Genomic DNA, 18,993 nt, shown 5'->3' on the forward strand with positions numbered 1-18,993 from the left:
AAGGCATCTAGATTCAGATACTGTAAATTCAGAAAGTATTGCGTGCATTTATTATTGCAATTTTGTCATTTAAGACTAAAATGCGATTTTAATTTTTGCAATATTCAGAAAAATCTTGTTTTATTCATAGAAAAAAATGTCAAAATGCGAGTTTAAATTATTGTGATTATCACCCTGCCGCATTTTCACAATATTAAATTCATCACAATAATTTCTGAATTTACTGTATAACATTTCCTGCCGGCAAATATTGTTATTATTAAGGGAATAAAAATTCTGAATTTGTTTTACATTAGGACTGTGGCTTTAGCTGTGTGGTTGTTCTCCATTTTCTGTCATTGCATGGATTAGTTTGTGCTGCTTAACATGTACTTTTAAAATTACTTTTAGCCCTTTCTTAAAATACTAAGGATGGGATAAAGCTATTGTGCATGTAAGATACCAAATTCACACTCTATCACCAGGAAAATGTTAATAAGCTAATATAACACTCAACTTCCATGTTCCTTTCTATAAATTAAAAGAAAACTTGAGTTCTGTGAATTAATTTATCTTTATCGGTATCAATTTTTGTGAATTAAAGAACTTGTATTTTCATAGATATTTGATTTCACAGTTTTGACTTCAAGCCTACATACTAGCTTATAAATTTGTACTTTCTTAAACCTGGAAAACTCCAATACAGGGTTCACCGTTACCCCCAAAAAATTGGTATCCCATAAATAATAATGAATCCACAGTATGTACTTACCCTGTATGGATTAGTCTGTAAAGCATCCTCTGTTAAAGGTCTTGATGCTGTCACTATTCCAGTTGTCATGTTTACATCAAAGAACGATGGAGCAGGATACATGCCAATTTTTTCAAATTGCAACATTCCCTAAAAAACATTAATTTTTAAGATTTTAAACAGTAAAATGTCTTTTTGCACACATACCAATTACAAATTTACTAATTATAAATAGAAAAAATCATTTAATTTTGTAAAAGTTTACTTAAGACATACCTTCATTTCTTATTAATCAAATTTCAATCAATGTTTTTAAATGAAAAAATAAAAAATATGTCTTGTGTATTTCCCCATAAAAAACCTGAATTTAATATAAAACATTTTTAAATGGAACTGAAACTAGTTTAGTGGAGAAATATTACACTGGCACATCGAAACAATATATATCTATTATATAAGCTTACAGGTGCTCTAAGGTCATTATCTCTTGCAGAAGCAGTAAAAGCAAGACTCCCTACATCATGTCCTTGTTCTAGATTTACTCCAGCAGGAAGGTTAGTAAATGTCGGCGTCTGTTGGTTTCTAACGATTGTAATAGTAGCAACAATACTGATACATTGTATTGGTGTTCTGGTATCACAAGCTCTTATTGTAATCTGAAAAATAATAAAGCAGGAAGGTTATTAGAATTCAATCATTTCTTGAAATTATCTCTATTACTTCAGTAGTAGCTTATTTAAGGAATGACTGTAATATTTTTTCTGTCTACAGCGTAGCAGGATATTTTAAAGTGTGCACCACATTTATGATGTTATTTCGAATAGACAGAAAAAATATTACAGTCATTCCTTATAATTTAATTCTAAATTCCATTTTGAAGGGAGTAAATCACAAAAAAATGTTGATGACGTAAGTCACATGACAAAATTTTGTCTATATGTCTGTCTATTTAATTTTCCCCTATTAAGGTGCATTGTTTTAATTCTATCTTCAATAAATGTATTTACGTTTTTTGGTATTTAGCTGAATTTTGTTTCGGAATGAATTTAGATCTGCTCTGATTAACTCTCTGACTTCAAGCAACAATCACTTTTTAATTGTGATGCAAAATTTTTTTTATTTTGTTTGATTTTACATAATGGTGTACAAATTTTCCTACAAGTGTAAATATGTCTAGTTACCCTATCTTCTGACTGTGTGCCTTCTGTCAGAAGTTTCTTCAGTGTAATTCTTCCTGTTGTTGGTTCTATGTAATAATATTCTAGGGCCTGAGCAGTTCCCATTATTTCATATGTAACTGGATCCTGTAATTACAAAAAAAGATATCATAGAACAATTAAATTTTGTTAAGAAAATGACAAAAAGTAGAGTAAAGTGATCTATTTATGGTGATTTGCTTGTATTGTTGTGTCACCTCATGAACATTTATTTACCCCATACCCCTTCTGTGGCACAGAAGTAAGGAAGCTACCATTTGATTTTTATGGGGGGGGGCTAGGATGAAAAATTTTGTCCTGCATTTTTTTTTAGCTGTAATCTCTGTCCTGCCTTTTTATTTTTCACTCTGTTCGGTCCTGCCTTTTTTTTTAAAGTTTATCCTGACTTTTTTTTACCTAAATTGTCGTCCTGACTTTTTTTTTTGCAAGTGTCTCATCCTGCTTTTTTTTTTTACTCAAACTCCTGTCCTGCCTATTTTTTTTCAAATTTCATCCTAGCCCCCCCCCCCCCCCATAAAAATCAAATGGTAGCTCCCTAAATCAATTAAAAAAACATAAACTAGCATTTTCTTTCCTGGTCATTCTAATTTCATAGTAATGGTCAAGTATGTGGATATAGTATATTACTAATACACAACATAAAATCCCTATATGCAAATGACAAATGGTTTTTTTTACAAATCATTAATATTGGTACTAAATGTAGTGAAATTAAACCCTGCATGAAAAGTTTATGTACTGTAAACCATGAAATATTAACCTTTATAGCTTTTCAACGTTTTCAGTCATGTTAAATTCTTGGCTTTCAAATATTCGGCTTTGAGAGTTCCTGATGAAGGTAAATCAAGAAAAGCGCTTCAGACACATGAAATTATAACGAGTTGTTTTCACTTTTTTAGAGGAGTTAAAAAATCAGTTTTTATTTACTGTCAATTCAAAAATTATTGCGATGTTTTCATTATTGCGAAAAATGCGACAGGGTTATTATCACAATAATCTAAACTCGCATTTTGAAATTGATTTATATGAATTAACAGGATTTTTCTCAATATCGCAAAAAATAAAATCACATTTTAGTATAAAATGACAAAATCGCAATAATGAATGCATGCAATAATTTCTTAATTTAAAGTACTTACATTGTCTATAGTATCATTGGCATTCACTTGAAGAACAAACTGGCCTAGAGTATACAAGTCATTGATTGTGGCCGAGTATGGTCCTCCTACAAATGCTGGTCGACCCAAGTTTCTCTGCATTGTAATCCGAACAGTAGAATTTCCACGGTTGTTGGGGTACACAGAATCGTAGGCTACCAATTCTAACTAAAATATTCAAGAAGATAAAAAATATCAATATAGGGCTTAATTTCAAGAAGATATGATAATCGCAATGATATACGATTAAATGTTTAGCTTGCATTATTTTTTAATGCCATGAAGTGAACTTACTGAAATATTCCAAAAAATTCAAATCTTGAAATTTGGAAAAAAAGTAAAGAGTTGTGTGGAAATCTGGTCTATTCTAATTTCTCAGGCTTTTTATGAAACTAATGTACTTTCAAAATCTTCTGACCAAGTTTACAAATAATTTTAGCTACTGTGGATTCATTATTATTCGTTGGTTACCAATTTTCGTGGGTTTTATGAATACAGGTTAACCACGAATTCAAATGTTCAACGAATAACATATTTTCAAAAGGTTTTTTAATACAGAGATTGCCAAAACCACGAAATCAAATATCAAGATAAATGTAAGTTTTCAGCAATACATGAAAATTGATACCCATGAAAAGAAATGAATCCACAGTAATCCTGATATCAAAATGTTTGTTGCCATAGCACATCACAAAGGTCCAAGGAATACTGGTAAATACAAAACAAAATAGCAAAATTAACAGCAGACCTTTATCCTGGAAACCTGAAATTTCTTGACCTTCATTTAACAGCTTTCATGAAATACATACTGGAAACCTGAAGTGTCTTGACCTTCAGGGACTGTGCTCCAAATTTCAAACCATTATCTTAACATAGTATGAGCAAAAATCACATAAAACAGATAAATAAAACAAGAAGAGATAGTTTAGAATGGTAAAACCATAATTCACAGGCAAAACAACAATACCTCATATACTGGTGTATTGTCAGCTTTCATCAAGGCCTGGTTGATCACAGAGACGGTTCCTTGTGCAGGGTCAACATCAAAGAAGGCGGGTGCAGATCCTTTACCTATCACATCATACACAATGGCACCCTGTAAGGCATAAAATGAAACTTTATCTATATCATGAATATAATCAATGGCACATTGCATGGCATAAAATGAAACTTTATCTATATCATAAACAATGGCACCCTGTAAGGCATAAAATGAAACTTTATCTATATCATGAATATAATCAATGGCACATTGCATGGCATAAAATGAAACTTTCTACAATTTTTATAAAATACAGTCGACTCTCGTTATGTCGAAGTCAGCCGGACCAGAGAAATATTTCGAGATACACGTAGTTCGACTCAAACGAACACCGGAAGTTCGACAATCTAAGGGACACAACTCTTGCTTAGCTTGGTAAAGCTAAAATAAATCCGGGTGAATATGACAAGGGGATCGATATTCTAGTATCAGATCGATGTATTTGTATGTCACAGTCTTTTATTATTATAATGACTGTTATTTTTACTTATTCAATTGTTTCAATTAAAAAAAAAAATCCTATGGCTTTTCCAAGAGAGTAATTTCCAATCGACAGTTTCGTAATTCAGGTCGCTAATAGCTGACAAAATTGTTTAATCTCGGATACAAGAGATTTAAGAAAATTTTGATTTCTATTCATTTTGTTTTATCTCACTCTTTGTTTTCAAAAGAACATATAATAAGATTAAAGACGCCGTTTGAGTAGTTTTTAGGTGATCATCAACGGAAGCCATAATCCTCACTTTATACACACCCAAGCTTATTAGTGTAAATCACAAATTAATTGTTTTGTAAACAATTAAAATACTTTTTCATGAACATTAACAATTTATCACTAATTATTTATAAAAATTCTACAAAAGATAATCTTAGGAAAACACTCATGGAAATAGCATGTCATTAATCAATACAGTGGTCAGTGACCGGAAATTTAATTACACGTGTATTGTCAGATTAACTCTTCAATCCATTTAAATCCCGGAGGTCATGTTTTGACATATGTGTATTAGTTCGAGATAAAAAATGATTTTTGAATGCTTTTGTTAACCTTGGGACCGTAAATTTAGTTCGACTCAACCGAAATTTCGACTCATCCAATTTCGACTCATCAGGAGTCGAATTACATACTTTTGTATGGAATAAAGTTCGGGACCACGTGAAAACTTCGACTCATCCGAAATTTCGAGTCAACCGAGTTCGAGACAACGAGAGTTAACTGTAGATGAATTCGGTTTTTAAAAGTAAGTTTCTTATTTTTGATAATTCGAAGTAACTCTGTACAGTTCATAGAAAAAAAATTAATAAGCACTTTACAGATTAAATCTATGGAATTTGAAATTTGTATAAACTACATGAAAGAAACTTTTGGCACCTAATTTCAAATTAAGATATCCCTAATCAAAATTTAGTATTTTTTTGAGAAAACAGAGAGGAAAAACCAGAATCCTTTTTCTTGTTTCTATTTTAAGAATGCCCATATCATATCAACTTACACGTAAATCTTGGTCTGTAGCTGTAACGGTGATGAAGTTGGTACCAGCAACAGTATTTTCTGTGACATCAGTATTGTATGGATTAAATGTGAACTGTGGTGTGTATATATCTCTAAGGATAGTTAGATGAACTCTCGCTGTAGCTGTTCTAGGTGAAGCACGTTGGTCACTAGCTATGACATTGAACTGAAAATATAAATCAAATACTCATAAAAGAGCCTGCTTATTGGTTTTTTGATATTGTGATTACTTAAGGTGGTACCTAACACTACAGGGAGATAACTCTGTAAAATCAGCTAAATGTTTTAATAACATTGTGTTGTTAAAGGGATATTAAGCTTCTCAATGATCAAAATTGGTGTTTGTCAAACTGCTATATAACCAGTGTAATTTTTCTGATAAAACAGTTGGTTCAAAATTTTTGAAATTTTTATATTTTTGTAAGAGGGTCAAAGTAAATACTTTGACAAAATTTTATGAAAATTAAACGAGCCAAATTAATTTTAGTGAAAGTGTTGGGTACCACCTTAATATTAGTGTAAAAAAAATCTGCATACTTCCCCACTGAGAAACAAACCCATCATACATCTGGAGAAAAATAATAATATCTATAGCTTAAGTTTAGAGTTTGATATTATTTTTCAAATCTGAACTGGTACTTACTGTATAATTGTTGACACCGGTGTTGAGTAAGGGGGCTATAAGTGTAATGGAACCAGTCTGCGAGTAATCTGAACTGGTACTTACTGTATAATTGTTGACACCTGTGTTGAGCAAGGGAGCTATAAGAGTAATGGAACCAGTCTGAGAGTTTACAAAGAATAGATCTTTGTGTGGTGATTTATCTTCCATTGTGTACATCACGGTATCCTGCAACATGAAATGAAATTAATTAAACATGGAATATACAACACATTCAAAGCTGGTTGATATGTAAACAAATATTATATCCATCTATAGTATTAGTACTGTTGATGTTTTTCTTTCCATCTATCTTTATTTCTAGGGAGAGGGTTCAGGCTTTTCGTTCAAAATAAATGAGCTATTGCTTTTACATACTTATATAACTGCATCAAGTCTTATATAAATTCTAATGAACAAGTAATTTGCATAACTGCTTTATTTTGCAAAGGAGTAGGTTCGGTAAGGTCCTAAAATGGCCCCCATTTTTAGCGTCAATTTCAAATTCGGATTTATTGACCAATATCACAATAAATTAAAGCTTAAACAGTGACTAGATAGGAAATAAGCCATTTTGTTGAAAATTTTACGTTTTTGCGTTTCATTATGACGTCACAAGTTGTACTCATATTGATTTTTCACGACAAAATCAATGAAAATGGGTAAATTTCCCATAGATTATTAGACAGGAAACATAGAGCACATACGTCGACAACAATGATCTTTTAATATAATGTTTGTGAAGACATTTCACATGTTTTATTTGAATATTAAGTTTGTCTACGCCTGCGCTCTATCTTTCCTGGTCCTTAAATTGGTTGAAATCTAGCTGTTTTTGTCAAATTTCACCAAAACCCTTTATTTTGACCTATTTGGGATGTAAAAATCAACGTGTTAGAATAAAATTTTGACAAAAACAGTTCTGTTAAACTTTCTCACATATCTTTAAGGCAACTTAAAACATTTATTGTCTTGTAACTATGAACTTTATAATTGGGGCCAAATATGGCCCTTACCGAACTTACTCCTTTGTTTAATATCTTATGCCGATCTTTTAAACAATAATATGATCTTATTTTTAAGATGAGCTTTCAAAAACAATGACATATGTATGAAAAATAGAACCAGAACATTAAGTTACATACCTGATCTCCGTCTGTTGCTGCTACTTTGATAACTTCTCCTCCCACTGCTATGGTTTCCTCAATGCTCTTTGTATAAAAACTACTTGGTAGGAAGACGGGATCTGCTAGATTCCTGTTTACAGATATACTGACAGTAGCTGTAGCTTTCTGTACACTAACATCGGTCTTAGTAGCTACAACTTGAAGCTAAAATAAAAATTTACAAGAGATTTAGATAAATAGCAAGTTTTGTATGTGATTACTGGGCACTTATTATAAACATAGTTTGCTTGAAAGTTTGTCCAAGTTGAAAAGTTTATAGTGAAGGCTATGTGTACAGAGGTTTATAGTAAAGGCTATTTATACACCAGTTTATAGTTTTTGCAAATTTATAGTAAAGGCATCCTCGATTGACTATTGAATACCTGTTCCTAGCTACTTTTCCATACAATGTTAATTACGTCAGATCATTATAACATATTGAGTTCAATTTCTACTTGACTGAAAAAAAAAATATCAGTGCGAGATGGAAAATTAGCAACCAGAAAGATAAAAGAAAATTTACAAAATGGCTATAAAATTCTCAATGGTTACATCATAAATTCTCTTTCTACACCACTGCAAAAAAACAAACCCATATCACTCCAAAAGCTTGATATAAAAAAATTAGAATGCAGAAAAAGAAATAGAAAATTTGACAAAATAGCGATTAAAACTCCATGGTAACCATTTCATTAACTTACCAGATAAGATGCTAGTCCAGCTGGATCCTGTCTTAAATCTTTCTTTATTGTGACTGCTCCACTGGTAGTACCAACACTAAAATACTCTGGTGCCGAACTTAATCCAGTTACTGCATATGTTATACCAGGCTATAAATAGAATTATTCAACTTTAAATTAATTTTCATGATAAAGCTAACACAATATTCTTTTTCATAGTTCAATGCAATTTTTAACAAAAATTGTACACTTCAAATCATTTTTTGATGAAATATTTTGCCTAAATGATTCACTGATTATTTTTAGTACATTTGACATTACTTCTCAATTTTCACTAAGAATAACACATTAAATTTTTACATATCAAAACTGTATCTTATTGTAAACCATAGTTTGCTTAAAATTTTGTCCCAGTTGATACGTTTATAGTAAAGGCAATTTGTACACAATTCTATAGTAAAGGCTTTTTGTACAAAATTTATAGTAAAGGCATACTCCATTGACCATTGAATATCTGTTCCTCACTACTTTCCCATGAAACATCAATTACGTTATATCATTATAGCATAATGAGTTAATTAAATTAACATAGATACATTTAACCTAGGTTCACTTAAATGATTGGCTCCAGTGGCTTTCCATACTTTTTATGGTAAGCCAATTAAAGATGGTTTCATACCAATAAACATATATTCAAAGATTGCTTTTGTAGACTAAATTACAAAGTATTTCATATGCAAATCATCTTTACCAAATGATGAAAAACTTATTAATTTTCTTAAAAATTGAAAAAAAATAAATAAATGTAAAATAATCCTCCTGTGGAAGACTTACGTCAGGGTTAGCTTTGACTGTCCAGACCAGATTTCCTACTGCATCATTCTCGTTGATTGTAGCATTGTATGATGGGGCTGTAAAAACTAGGGCACCAGTTGTACGATCCACATTAACTGTGATTGTTACATCTACTACTTTCTGTGGTAAACCCTGATCTCTTGCATCTACTGTTAGCTACAAAATTCAAAATAAAAGTTTATGACCTGTTTTCAAAATATAACAAACTGCATTAATGGATAGTCGAACCTGTTATGAAGGTCACCTATATTAAGCAAACCTGACTTGTAAGGAAAACTCCCCTGCTCCTCTTTTTTTATGCTGTAGTTTTACTTATGTATTTTGAACCTCAGTTTAAAGGTCATATTTAGGTCAAGGTTGGTATTCTATGATCTCAAGGGCGACCTTTATAAACAAGTTTGATTGTAGTTTATCTTTTAAACCATATGAGCCTCAAATAAAAACATTACACATATAAATTCTACTTTAATACATATACATGGCATGATTTTATTTACCAATGGAAGAAAAACAGAAACTTGATGATTGATAAGAAACTTGTAAAAGGTTGAATGGTGGTATTTTGTGATCATTTAGTACTTTGAAATAACGCTTAATTGACAACAACATTTTTACTGATTAGATCAGCGTCTTCAGTACAAATAGGATATTAAGCAACCAACAATCAATCAATTATATATATAATTAGTACAAAGTATACAAAATTAGAATTCCTGAAGTACAAAATACTTGCATTATGTTGCTATAGGATACTTTATGTCATGATGTAATGTTAAACAAAAAAAATAATATCGGAGAACTGTTGTTAGCTGAAGGTTATATAGTAGAGAATTTTTTTTCTTCAAAAATACACAAAATAAAAATGCTTTTCTTGTCTTCATAAATGTTAACTATGGATATCTATAATTAGTAAGTAAACTACCAAAATTCAACAAAAAAAAAACAATTTCAAAAGATATCACCCCTCACTGTAAAACAAATTTTAGAAAATTGAAAAAACTTACAGTAAACAAACTCTGTGTAATGTCAGCTACAGATTTGATCAAGATAATCTCTCCTGATGTTGGGTTGATGAAGAAATACTCGTTAGAGTTACCAGAACCTGTCCTGACAAACTGTATTACATTGTTAGGAGGCTGAAAAAGTAAGTACATAGGAATTGTTAATACTTCCATTAAAGACATAGAAAATTGTAAACATTCTTGCACAAATTATCCCCCTTTAAAATTTTCATTCAAATTTATCTTGTGCAGTCTTACAATAAAAAAAAAACACTGTATGAATTAAACTTTCAAGAAAAAGATATTTTGGTCTGTCAATGAAAAAATTCCCTTAATTAATTTTGAAGAAGTATTTAAGAGTTATTATAGTAGTAACTTATATAAAAAATTATTTTCACACCATGTAAATTTCATTAAAGATTAAAATGCTGTCATTCAGAATTTTGAAGAAAAAACATTTACTTAAAAATAATAATAAAAATATTAATTAGTAACAACTCTGTTTTAACTTTATCGATATTAAGGCCCTTCATGGGTGTGTCCAAGTATTCACATAATCACAAAATAATCAAATAATCATTAATTTTTTTTTTTTTAAACAAGATGATCAAATAATCAAAAATACTCTTCATGATGATCAAATAATCAATAATACTCTTCATGATGATCAAATAATCAAAAATACTCTTCATGATGATCAAATAATCAAATAATTATGAAATGTTTTGTCTGGTAATCAATAATCACTTTAAAAACTGCCAAGTAATCACATAATCAAAAACCCCATGAGGCTCTATATTGAGGAAACTTACAGTTTTGTCAGCATCAGTAGCATTGAGTGTAACAATTTTGGTACCAACGGCTAAAACCCCATGAGGCTCTATATTGAGGAAACTTACAGTTTTGTCAGCATCAGTAGCATTGAGTGTAACAATTTTGGTACCAACGGCTAAAACCCCATGAGGCTCTATATTGAGGAAACTTACAGTTTTGTCAGCATCAGTAGCATTGAGTGTAACAATTTTGGTACCAACGGCTAAAACCCCATGAGGCTCTACATTGAGGAAACTTACAGTTTTGTCAGCATCAGTAGCATTGAGTGTAACAATTTTGGTACCAACGGCTAAAACCCCATGAGGCTCTATATTGAGGAAACTTACAGTTTTGTCAGCATCAGTAGCATTGAGTGTAACAATTTTGGTACCAACGGCTAAAACCCCATGAGGCTCTACATTGAGGAAACTTACAGTTTTGTCAGCATCAGTAGCATTGAGTGTAACAATTTTGGTACCAACGGCTAAAACCCCATGAGGCTCTATATTGAGGAAACTTACAGTTTTGTCAGCATCAGTAGCATTGAGTGTAACAATTTTGGTACCAACGGCTAAAACCCCATGAGGCTCTACATTGAGGAAACTTACAGTTTTGTCAGCATCAGTAGCATTGAGTGTAACAATTTTGGTACCAACGGCTAAAACCCCATGAGGCTCTATATTGAGGAAACTTACAGTTTTGTCAGCATCAGTAGCATTGAGTGTAACAATTTTGGTACCAACGGCTAAAACCCCATGAGGCTCTACATTGAGGAAACTTACAGTTTTGTCAGCATCAGTAGCATTGAGTGTAACAATTTTGGTACCAACGGCTAAAACCCCATGAGGCTCTATATTGAGGAAACTTACAGTTTTGTCAGCATCAGTAGCATTGAGTGTAACAATTTTGGTACCAACGGCTAAAACCCCATGAGGCTCTATATTGAGGAAACTTACAGTTTTGTCAGCATCAGTAGCATTGAGTGTAACAATTTTGGTACCAACGGCTAAAACCCCATGAGGCTCTATATTGAGGTAACTTACAGTTTTGTCAGCATCAGTAGCATTGAGTGTAACAATTTTGGTACCAACAGCTAAAACCCCATGAGGCTCTATATTGAGGAAACTTACAGTTTTGTCAGCATCAGTAGCATTGAGTGTAACAATTTTGGTACCAACGGCTAAAACCCCATGAGGCTCTATATTGAGGAAACTTACAGTTTTGTCAGCATCAGTAGCATTGAGTGTAACAATTTTGGTACCAACGGCTAAAAACCCATGAGGCTCTATATTGAGGAAACTTACAGTTTTGTCAGCATCAGTAGCATTGAGTGTAACAATTTTGGTACCAACAGCTAAAACCCCATGAGGCTCTATATTGAGGAAACTTACAGTTTTGTCAGCATCAGTAGCATTGAGTGTAACAATTTTGGTACCAACGGCTAAAACCCCATGAGGCTCTATATTGAGGAAACTTACAGTTTTGTCAGCATCAGTAGCATTGAGTGTAACAATTTTGGTACCAACGGCGAAAACTCCATGAGGCTCTATATTGAGGAAACTTACAGTTTTGTCAGCATCAGTAGCATTGAGTGTAACAATTTTGGTACCAACGGCGAAAACCCCATGAGGCTCTATATTGAGGAAACTTACAGTTTTGTCAGCATCAGTAGCATTGAGTGTAACAATTTTGGTACCAAGGGCTAAAACCCCATGAGGCTCTATATTGAGGAAACTTACAGTTTTGTCAGCATCAGTAGCATTGAGTGTAACAATTTTGGTACCAACAGCTGTTGTCTCTGCAATGCGATAGGTCAAGACCCTGTCATGTCCAAACTCTGGAGGATTCAGGTTATGTTCTACTGTAACTGTTACCTGGGCAACATCAGACAGGGATGGAGTACCTCTGTCAGCTACAACTACTCTCACCTGAAAAGAAATGTTCACAAAATTAAGAACAAATCATGTTTGAGCCTTTGTATAGAATAATGAAAAGTTAAATGTCTTTTAACCTTGCGATCATTTGCCCATACATTTGGTGTTAGGCTATTTCAATAAAATATTAACAATAAGCCTACTTTGGAAAAAATAGGGATTAAAAAAAAATCTTGCTTAAAATAAAAAAGCATTGTGAAAAAAAAATATTATTGAGATTCATGTCAGATAAATGGTAAAGAAGAAAGCTACCTTCTAGCCAAATCTCCTCCCCCTCAACCATTGTTTTTATCAACTTACATCAAACTGTGTTTGTGCTGTCTGGTTCAGATTAACTCCTGTCCTGACCCTCACTACACCTGATGAATCAATTTCAAAGAATAGACTAGCCTGATTTGTACTGTCTGGGTACAGGGAATAGTCAAGCTGGTTGAATGGAGCCTAGAAAAGATAAACAAGTTGCTTTTTTTAAAAAAAGAAAAGCAATACATGAACCCACAACTGCTGACTGCGGTCAACAACATTAGTTGATTTTATTTGCTTTTGATTTGAACAAATTTACTGTGAATGAGATATTGATCAATATTAATGAGTTTTGTTGTCACATCATTATTGAAAATATGTAATAGTGGGTAGATTATTGCACATGTGAATGAATTTACTTAATTTTTACTTTGTGTTTCATGTACAAATTGCTGATCTATTGCAATTCCCAATTTCTGCAAACTCTAAGTGACTAACGGAAATTTTATTGACTCTGCAACATACGTCTAATCCTCAGGTTGTTTTTTTTGTGGTTAATTTATTTTGACTTTTAAAAATTGATATCGATTTAATTTGTTTCCTGGAAGTTTTTAATTATCTACAATTGGCCTACAAAGGAATATTGAAAGGGAGTAATTTTTACTGCCAAGTACAATGGTCTGAACAAAATGGACATGTATTTTCATATTTCTGAGAGAGTAAATTAGAAAAAGAAAGCTGGGCACTTATGAACTGAGATTTTAAATTTAAAAGGCATTTGATTTCATAAGAAATGTTTACAATTAATAATTATACACCTGATAAACTAAAGTCTCAACATAATTCAATCCAATTTTGGTATCTTGATCTTTGAGTCACTACTGAATAGTTAATAATGTATTTTATGTACTGGTATTCATATGTATTATTTTTCCTGTCAATCATCCTTGTTACTCTATCAGTGATCTTAACCTTGTATATTCATTAAGAACTTTTTTAGAAGGTTGCACTTTCTGTGAACAAAATGAAATCAAATAAACATTTTCAAGTTTTGTTACTCTACTTTATGCAACATATGCCATTCCTTTCTCAAAAACATCTTTTCCAATAGAAATTGCAGCTCTTTGCAAGGATGCACCTTGCACTTTATGAATGGTAGATGCCCATGCTGCTACAAGAGGGAACTGTTGTCTTATAATTATACGCCCTTGGTAAAAAAAATTCTTGGGACATTGGTTCAATTGCAATTGAATTATCTACTTTTGGATTTTGAAAGCATTTGCCTATATTACTATCGTCAAATTTCACATAAATTTCAAGAATTTCATTATTATATTTTTCAAATTTAACTATGTAGCCTAATGCACCATTTACAAGTCCTTTTGAAGTATAAATATTCCTGATTAACATTACTCTTGTGCCAACTGAAAATTTGAAATTTTGTGCGAGACCACCTGCATTACGATCATCTTCTGGTATGAATTCATCATCAACAACATTATTTGGATTCATATCATAAGGTGAAAAACAATGTTTAGCTTCAACTTGCTCTACAGAACATTCTGTTATCAAGGCCTGAATCTTATCATTATGTTTTTTCACTTGTTTCAAAGTTGGATATAGATGAATAGTACTAGCAAGATCACTATCTTTAACTGGTACATGTACAACTCTTGAATTAAGTAATGTAATATTTTCATTTGTAAGGAGTCCAACTCGAGCTTTATTCAACAATGCAGCAAAATTATTATCTCCTGATTGCCTCACATTTTGTTGTAGAAAAAATGGTTTAAATTCAGACCACAAAAAATTGTTCTCAAATGCAAAATAACCCCGTACTGGTCGCAGTTGAAAAAAATCACCAACAGCAATAATATTCATACCACCAAATAAAACATCAGTATCTTTTATTGAACATAGTCTTCTATGTATAAATTCCAACATATTTGAACTAACCATTGATATTTCATCGATAATTAATGTATGTTTAGAAGCAAATTCTAAGCTGAGTTTTTTAAGAGATTTTGATGACAATTGTGTTAACTCTGGCTGATTACCATGTTGAACTGGTAAATGAAGTGCACTGTGTAAAGTTTTACCGTTAATATTTTTAGCAGCAGTGCCTGTTGGTGCACACACCATTACAGTATCAGTGCCTGCTTGAAAAGATCAATTAATGTGCAAGACATTTTTATTTATTCGTTCATCGTGAATAACAATTTTATTTAGCGTTCTTCCGTGCAAATACCCTCTTTACGCCCCTCTCATAATTGCAAATATTCTGACTTCAATTATTGTTAGTTTCTATAAAAACATAAATACAGTTTATAGTTTCTATATATTTCTTTAACAGCTTTGAAACTAACTTAATTTTTAAAATCATATCTTTCTGTTTTCCGATTTAAATATACAAATATTTAAACCAAAATGTTCTCTCCCAAGTCATTGATAAAATTATCAATACACTATATCACGTGGTTAAATATCCACGCATGTTATCCTGCCACTGAACATAATGCCGTGTTATAATTGACCTAGATACACACAGTATATATATTCAGAGGTCACTTCAAAACAAATATAATAGCATTGATGTTAAAATCATATTATCTTTCTGTTTTCCGATTTAAATAAATAAAAATATTTAAACCAAAATGTTATCTCCCAAGTCATTGATAAAATTATTAATACACTATATTACGTGGTTAATTCTTCACGCATGTTATCCTGCCACTGAGCAATGCCGTGTTATAATTGACCTAGATACACACAGAATATTTAGAGATCGCTTCAAAACAAATATAATAGCGTTGTTGTTTTATAGAAACTTTCACACCGCTTATATTGTTTTTATCAAAACATATATGTTTTGTGAAAAGGCAAATAAGTTTATATAGTCAAACTAAGTCAGATTAGCGTAGCCAAAGCATAGATTAATACCTGTATAAATAATCGACAACATTCGAGACGTTCCGAGAATTTTATTCCGACTTCCGGTCGAGAAATTCGAGTGGCCCATAGACACATCCAAAACTCACCAATATATAAGCATGAACCCCTCAGGGGGTTCATGCAAAAAAATCTTATTCATAACTAGTGAAAACAATTCAAATAAGAAAGTTTAATAAACTGTATTTTCTTTCATATTTTCAACATTTTAAAATAATTATAGAAAAACTTGTGTAAAACAAATAGAAAAGCTAAAAAATTTTATTATTTTTTTTCAAATTTTTCCATTTTTTTACAAATCTGATACAGCTCCATGAATATATTAATCATTCCCAAGAATGCATTAACTAATGGGTCCATGAATGAGAAATGTATAATTTTGAATTGAAATTCATTATATAAAACTTCAAATATATTTTTTTGATTTTTTTCTGTTAAAATAAAACAAGTGATAAACTCATGATAATATATATTAACTTGAACTGAAATTTCTCATAAGAAACATCCATTGAATTAACTTGAGGAGCGTGAGGGAAGTTCTTCACTTACGTCAGTGTCTGTGTTAGATACTGTTGTTGCATAAACAATCTGTCCACCAGGGGTAGTTTCAGGTATGGTATTAGAATATGCAGCCGTGTTTGTAAACCTTGGTCGTGTGTTTCGTACAACTGTCAACTGAACAATCTGTGGATTATCTGCTGTCTGTGGAGATACTGCTTTATCTCTAGCGGAAACTTGGAACTGAAATTAAAATAATTTTTCGCTCAAATAAAAAGAGAAATATTTGACAATTATATTTTGACCTAGTTTTAATAATTTAACCTTTTTTTAAAATTTACAACAGAAAGTAAAAAAAAATGAATAATTTTCTGCAATTATGCACTATTGTAGAAATTGTCTGTGAAAGTCAACCATGTAATTGATAGCAGATGTCATCCAATTAAAAGTGGTGTAAACATACTATAATGCATTAAAAAAAAAAATCTTTTCATGTGACCAAATATATAATTTTTTTGGCAAACAAATATTTAAAATTCACCCAACAAAAATTAACATTAAACTAATAAAAATTATGAACATAGAACTGAAAAGTCACTTACAGAAACAGTGAAAACTGTGGCAGCATTGGTAAAATTCTTGATTGACTGTTTCAAAGAAACAGATCCTGTATCAGCATCCACTTGTACGAACTTGTTGACTTCAGCATTATTTGATGAAATGAAATACTCTAATTGATTGTTTGGTGGCTGAAATAATGAATATATGTTTGTGTTTTAAATTATTTAACAGTTGTTACATACAATAAGTGTACTACTTGAGTGATAAAGTCACTTTTTTATGATTTCACAATTTTATGTTTTTGTAATTCACTATTTTATATTTTCCAAAAGACATGTTCATATTTTAATAGGCCAGTTTAGATTAACATAAATATAATAATTAAGACTCTTATCAGAAAAAAAGAAGAAATTCTTCTAAAAAACATTATAAAATATTGAATTAAAGAAAAAAAAAATTTGTGTGGTCAACACTATTCTTAAAAGAAGCTATAAGAAAAATAAAAAGAATATTTATTACTCCAATCAAGTGCTCAGTGCTCTTGATGGGCAGCATGACATGTACACATAAAACAATACATCGTGATTTGTAACAGACAAATTTTTTTTTATAACATTGAAATGAAATATTTAAGTTCAGACAGATGATATTATGATAGAGCTACATATATTTCTTCATATATATGTCAATTTGTTATCAATCTGTTTTTAGGAAAGTAAATAATAAATAATTACAAAATTATCCCCATCAGTTGCCAAGACTTTAACCAGTTCCACGCCAACAGCCTGAGTTTCTAGAATTCTTTTATTGTATTGTCCAGCAGACATGACAGGTTTCTGCAGGTTCCTGTTCACAATTATCGTAAGAACTTTACTGTCAAATTTCTTGGGATCACCTCCATCCTGAACTCTTACTCTCAACTACAAAGAAAAAACCATAATATGCAAATAAAAAAAAATATTACTTCCTTTAAAATTTTCACAACTGTATAACCTATAACCTAGTTTTCTTACCATACAGTCTCCAAAAAAAGTAAAGGCATATGTACTCTTGCAAACAAAAATCTTCTTTTTTGGCACTTGGAGAGCACAAAGAACAGTAAAGGTACATGCTCACTTACATAAAATCTTATAAATTATTTTGCACTTGTAGAACTCATATAAAATAAGAGGCATATGTGGCCCTGTATAACATATCTCTTGGAGAACACATTAAACTGTAATGGCACATGTATACTAACATTTTATCTCAAATCTAGTACACATAGAACAGAAGACATATTGTAAACTTACATAAAATCTTTCATCGGGTACTGCACTGACTGAAGCAGTAAGGAATACAGCACCATTGGATGGATTAACATTGAAATAAGTAGTGGCTGATCCTTCTCCAGTTCGGTCAAATGTCAAGGTATTGTATGGTGACTGAAACAAAACAAAAATATATCACAATGTAGTTTTTTTTGAAGGAACAAACTTGGTCCCTTATTAAAATTGTTTTCTTTAAAATTGTTCATTTTGTTCAAAAAATCAAGGTAAACATCAAAATTAAAAAGATTCAAACAATTGATAATCATGCAAGATCAATCACTGTTATTTAAATGTTTGTTTCAGTTTAGTATGCTACAGTAATTTATTACAATAATCATCTGGTTAGACATAGGAAGATGTGGTGTGAGTGCCAATGAGACAACTCTCCATCCAAATAACAATTTAAAAAAAGTAAACCATTGTATGTCAATGTACGGCCTTCAACACGGAGCCGTGGCTCACATCGAACAACAAGCTATAAAGGGCCCCAAAATTACTAGTGTAAAACCATTCAAACGGGAAAAACAACAGTCTAATCTATATAAAATAAAAAAACAAATGACAATTACTGTACATCAGATTCCTTTCAAGAATGGTTGCATTCTTTCAAAATCAAAATTAATCTTCTCTAAAGATTGACCACCAAAGACAACCATAGGGCTG

The 18,993-nt window shown here is 31.4% G+C and overlaps 1 protein-coding gene across 1 annotated transcript in view; it reads right to left on the minus strand.

The window, feature by feature from the left end:
* LOC143046539 (uncharacterized) overlaps positions 1-18,993 on the minus strand; it is a 189,104-nt gene that overhangs the window by 74,074 nt on the left and 96,037 nt on the right. Inside the window, exons 87-103 of the mRNA XM_076219695.1 lie at positions 18,313-18,444; positions 17,755-17,940; positions 17,062-17,208; positions 16,511-16,702; positions 13,070-13,210; positions 12,575-12,763; positions 10,026-10,157; positions 9,001-9,177; positions 8,188-8,316; positions 7,466-7,651; positions 6,303-6,509; positions 5,640-5,825; positions 4,072-4,200; positions 3,087-3,272; positions 1,912-2,034; positions 1,195-1,386; positions 752-880 (exon numbers count right to left, since the gene is read on the minus strand). Coding sequence (XP_076075810.1) covers positions 752-880; positions 1,195-1,386; positions 1,912-2,034; positions 3,087-3,272; positions 4,072-4,200; positions 5,640-5,825; positions 6,303-6,509; positions 7,466-7,651; positions 8,188-8,316; positions 9,001-9,177; positions 10,026-10,157; positions 12,575-12,763; positions 13,070-13,210; positions 16,511-16,702; positions 17,062-17,208; positions 17,755-17,940; positions 18,313-18,444 — 2,763 coding nt within the window. The remainder of the gene's footprint in view (positions 1-751; positions 881-1,194; positions 1,387-1,911; positions 2,035-3,086; positions 3,273-4,071; positions 4,201-5,639; positions 5,826-6,302; positions 6,510-7,465; positions 7,652-8,187; positions 8,317-9,000; positions 9,178-10,025; positions 10,158-12,574; positions 12,764-13,069; positions 13,211-16,510; positions 16,703-17,061; positions 17,209-17,754; positions 17,941-18,312; positions 18,445-18,993) is intronic.

The sequence above is a fragment of the Mytilus galloprovincialis genome, chromosome 9 (assembly GCF_965363235.1).
Source record: "Mytilus galloprovincialis chromosome 9, xbMytGall1.hap1.1, whole genome shotgun sequence".
NCBI classification, from domain to species: Eukaryota; Metazoa; Mollusca; class Bivalvia; order Mytilida; family Mytilidae; genus Mytilus; species Mytilus galloprovincialis.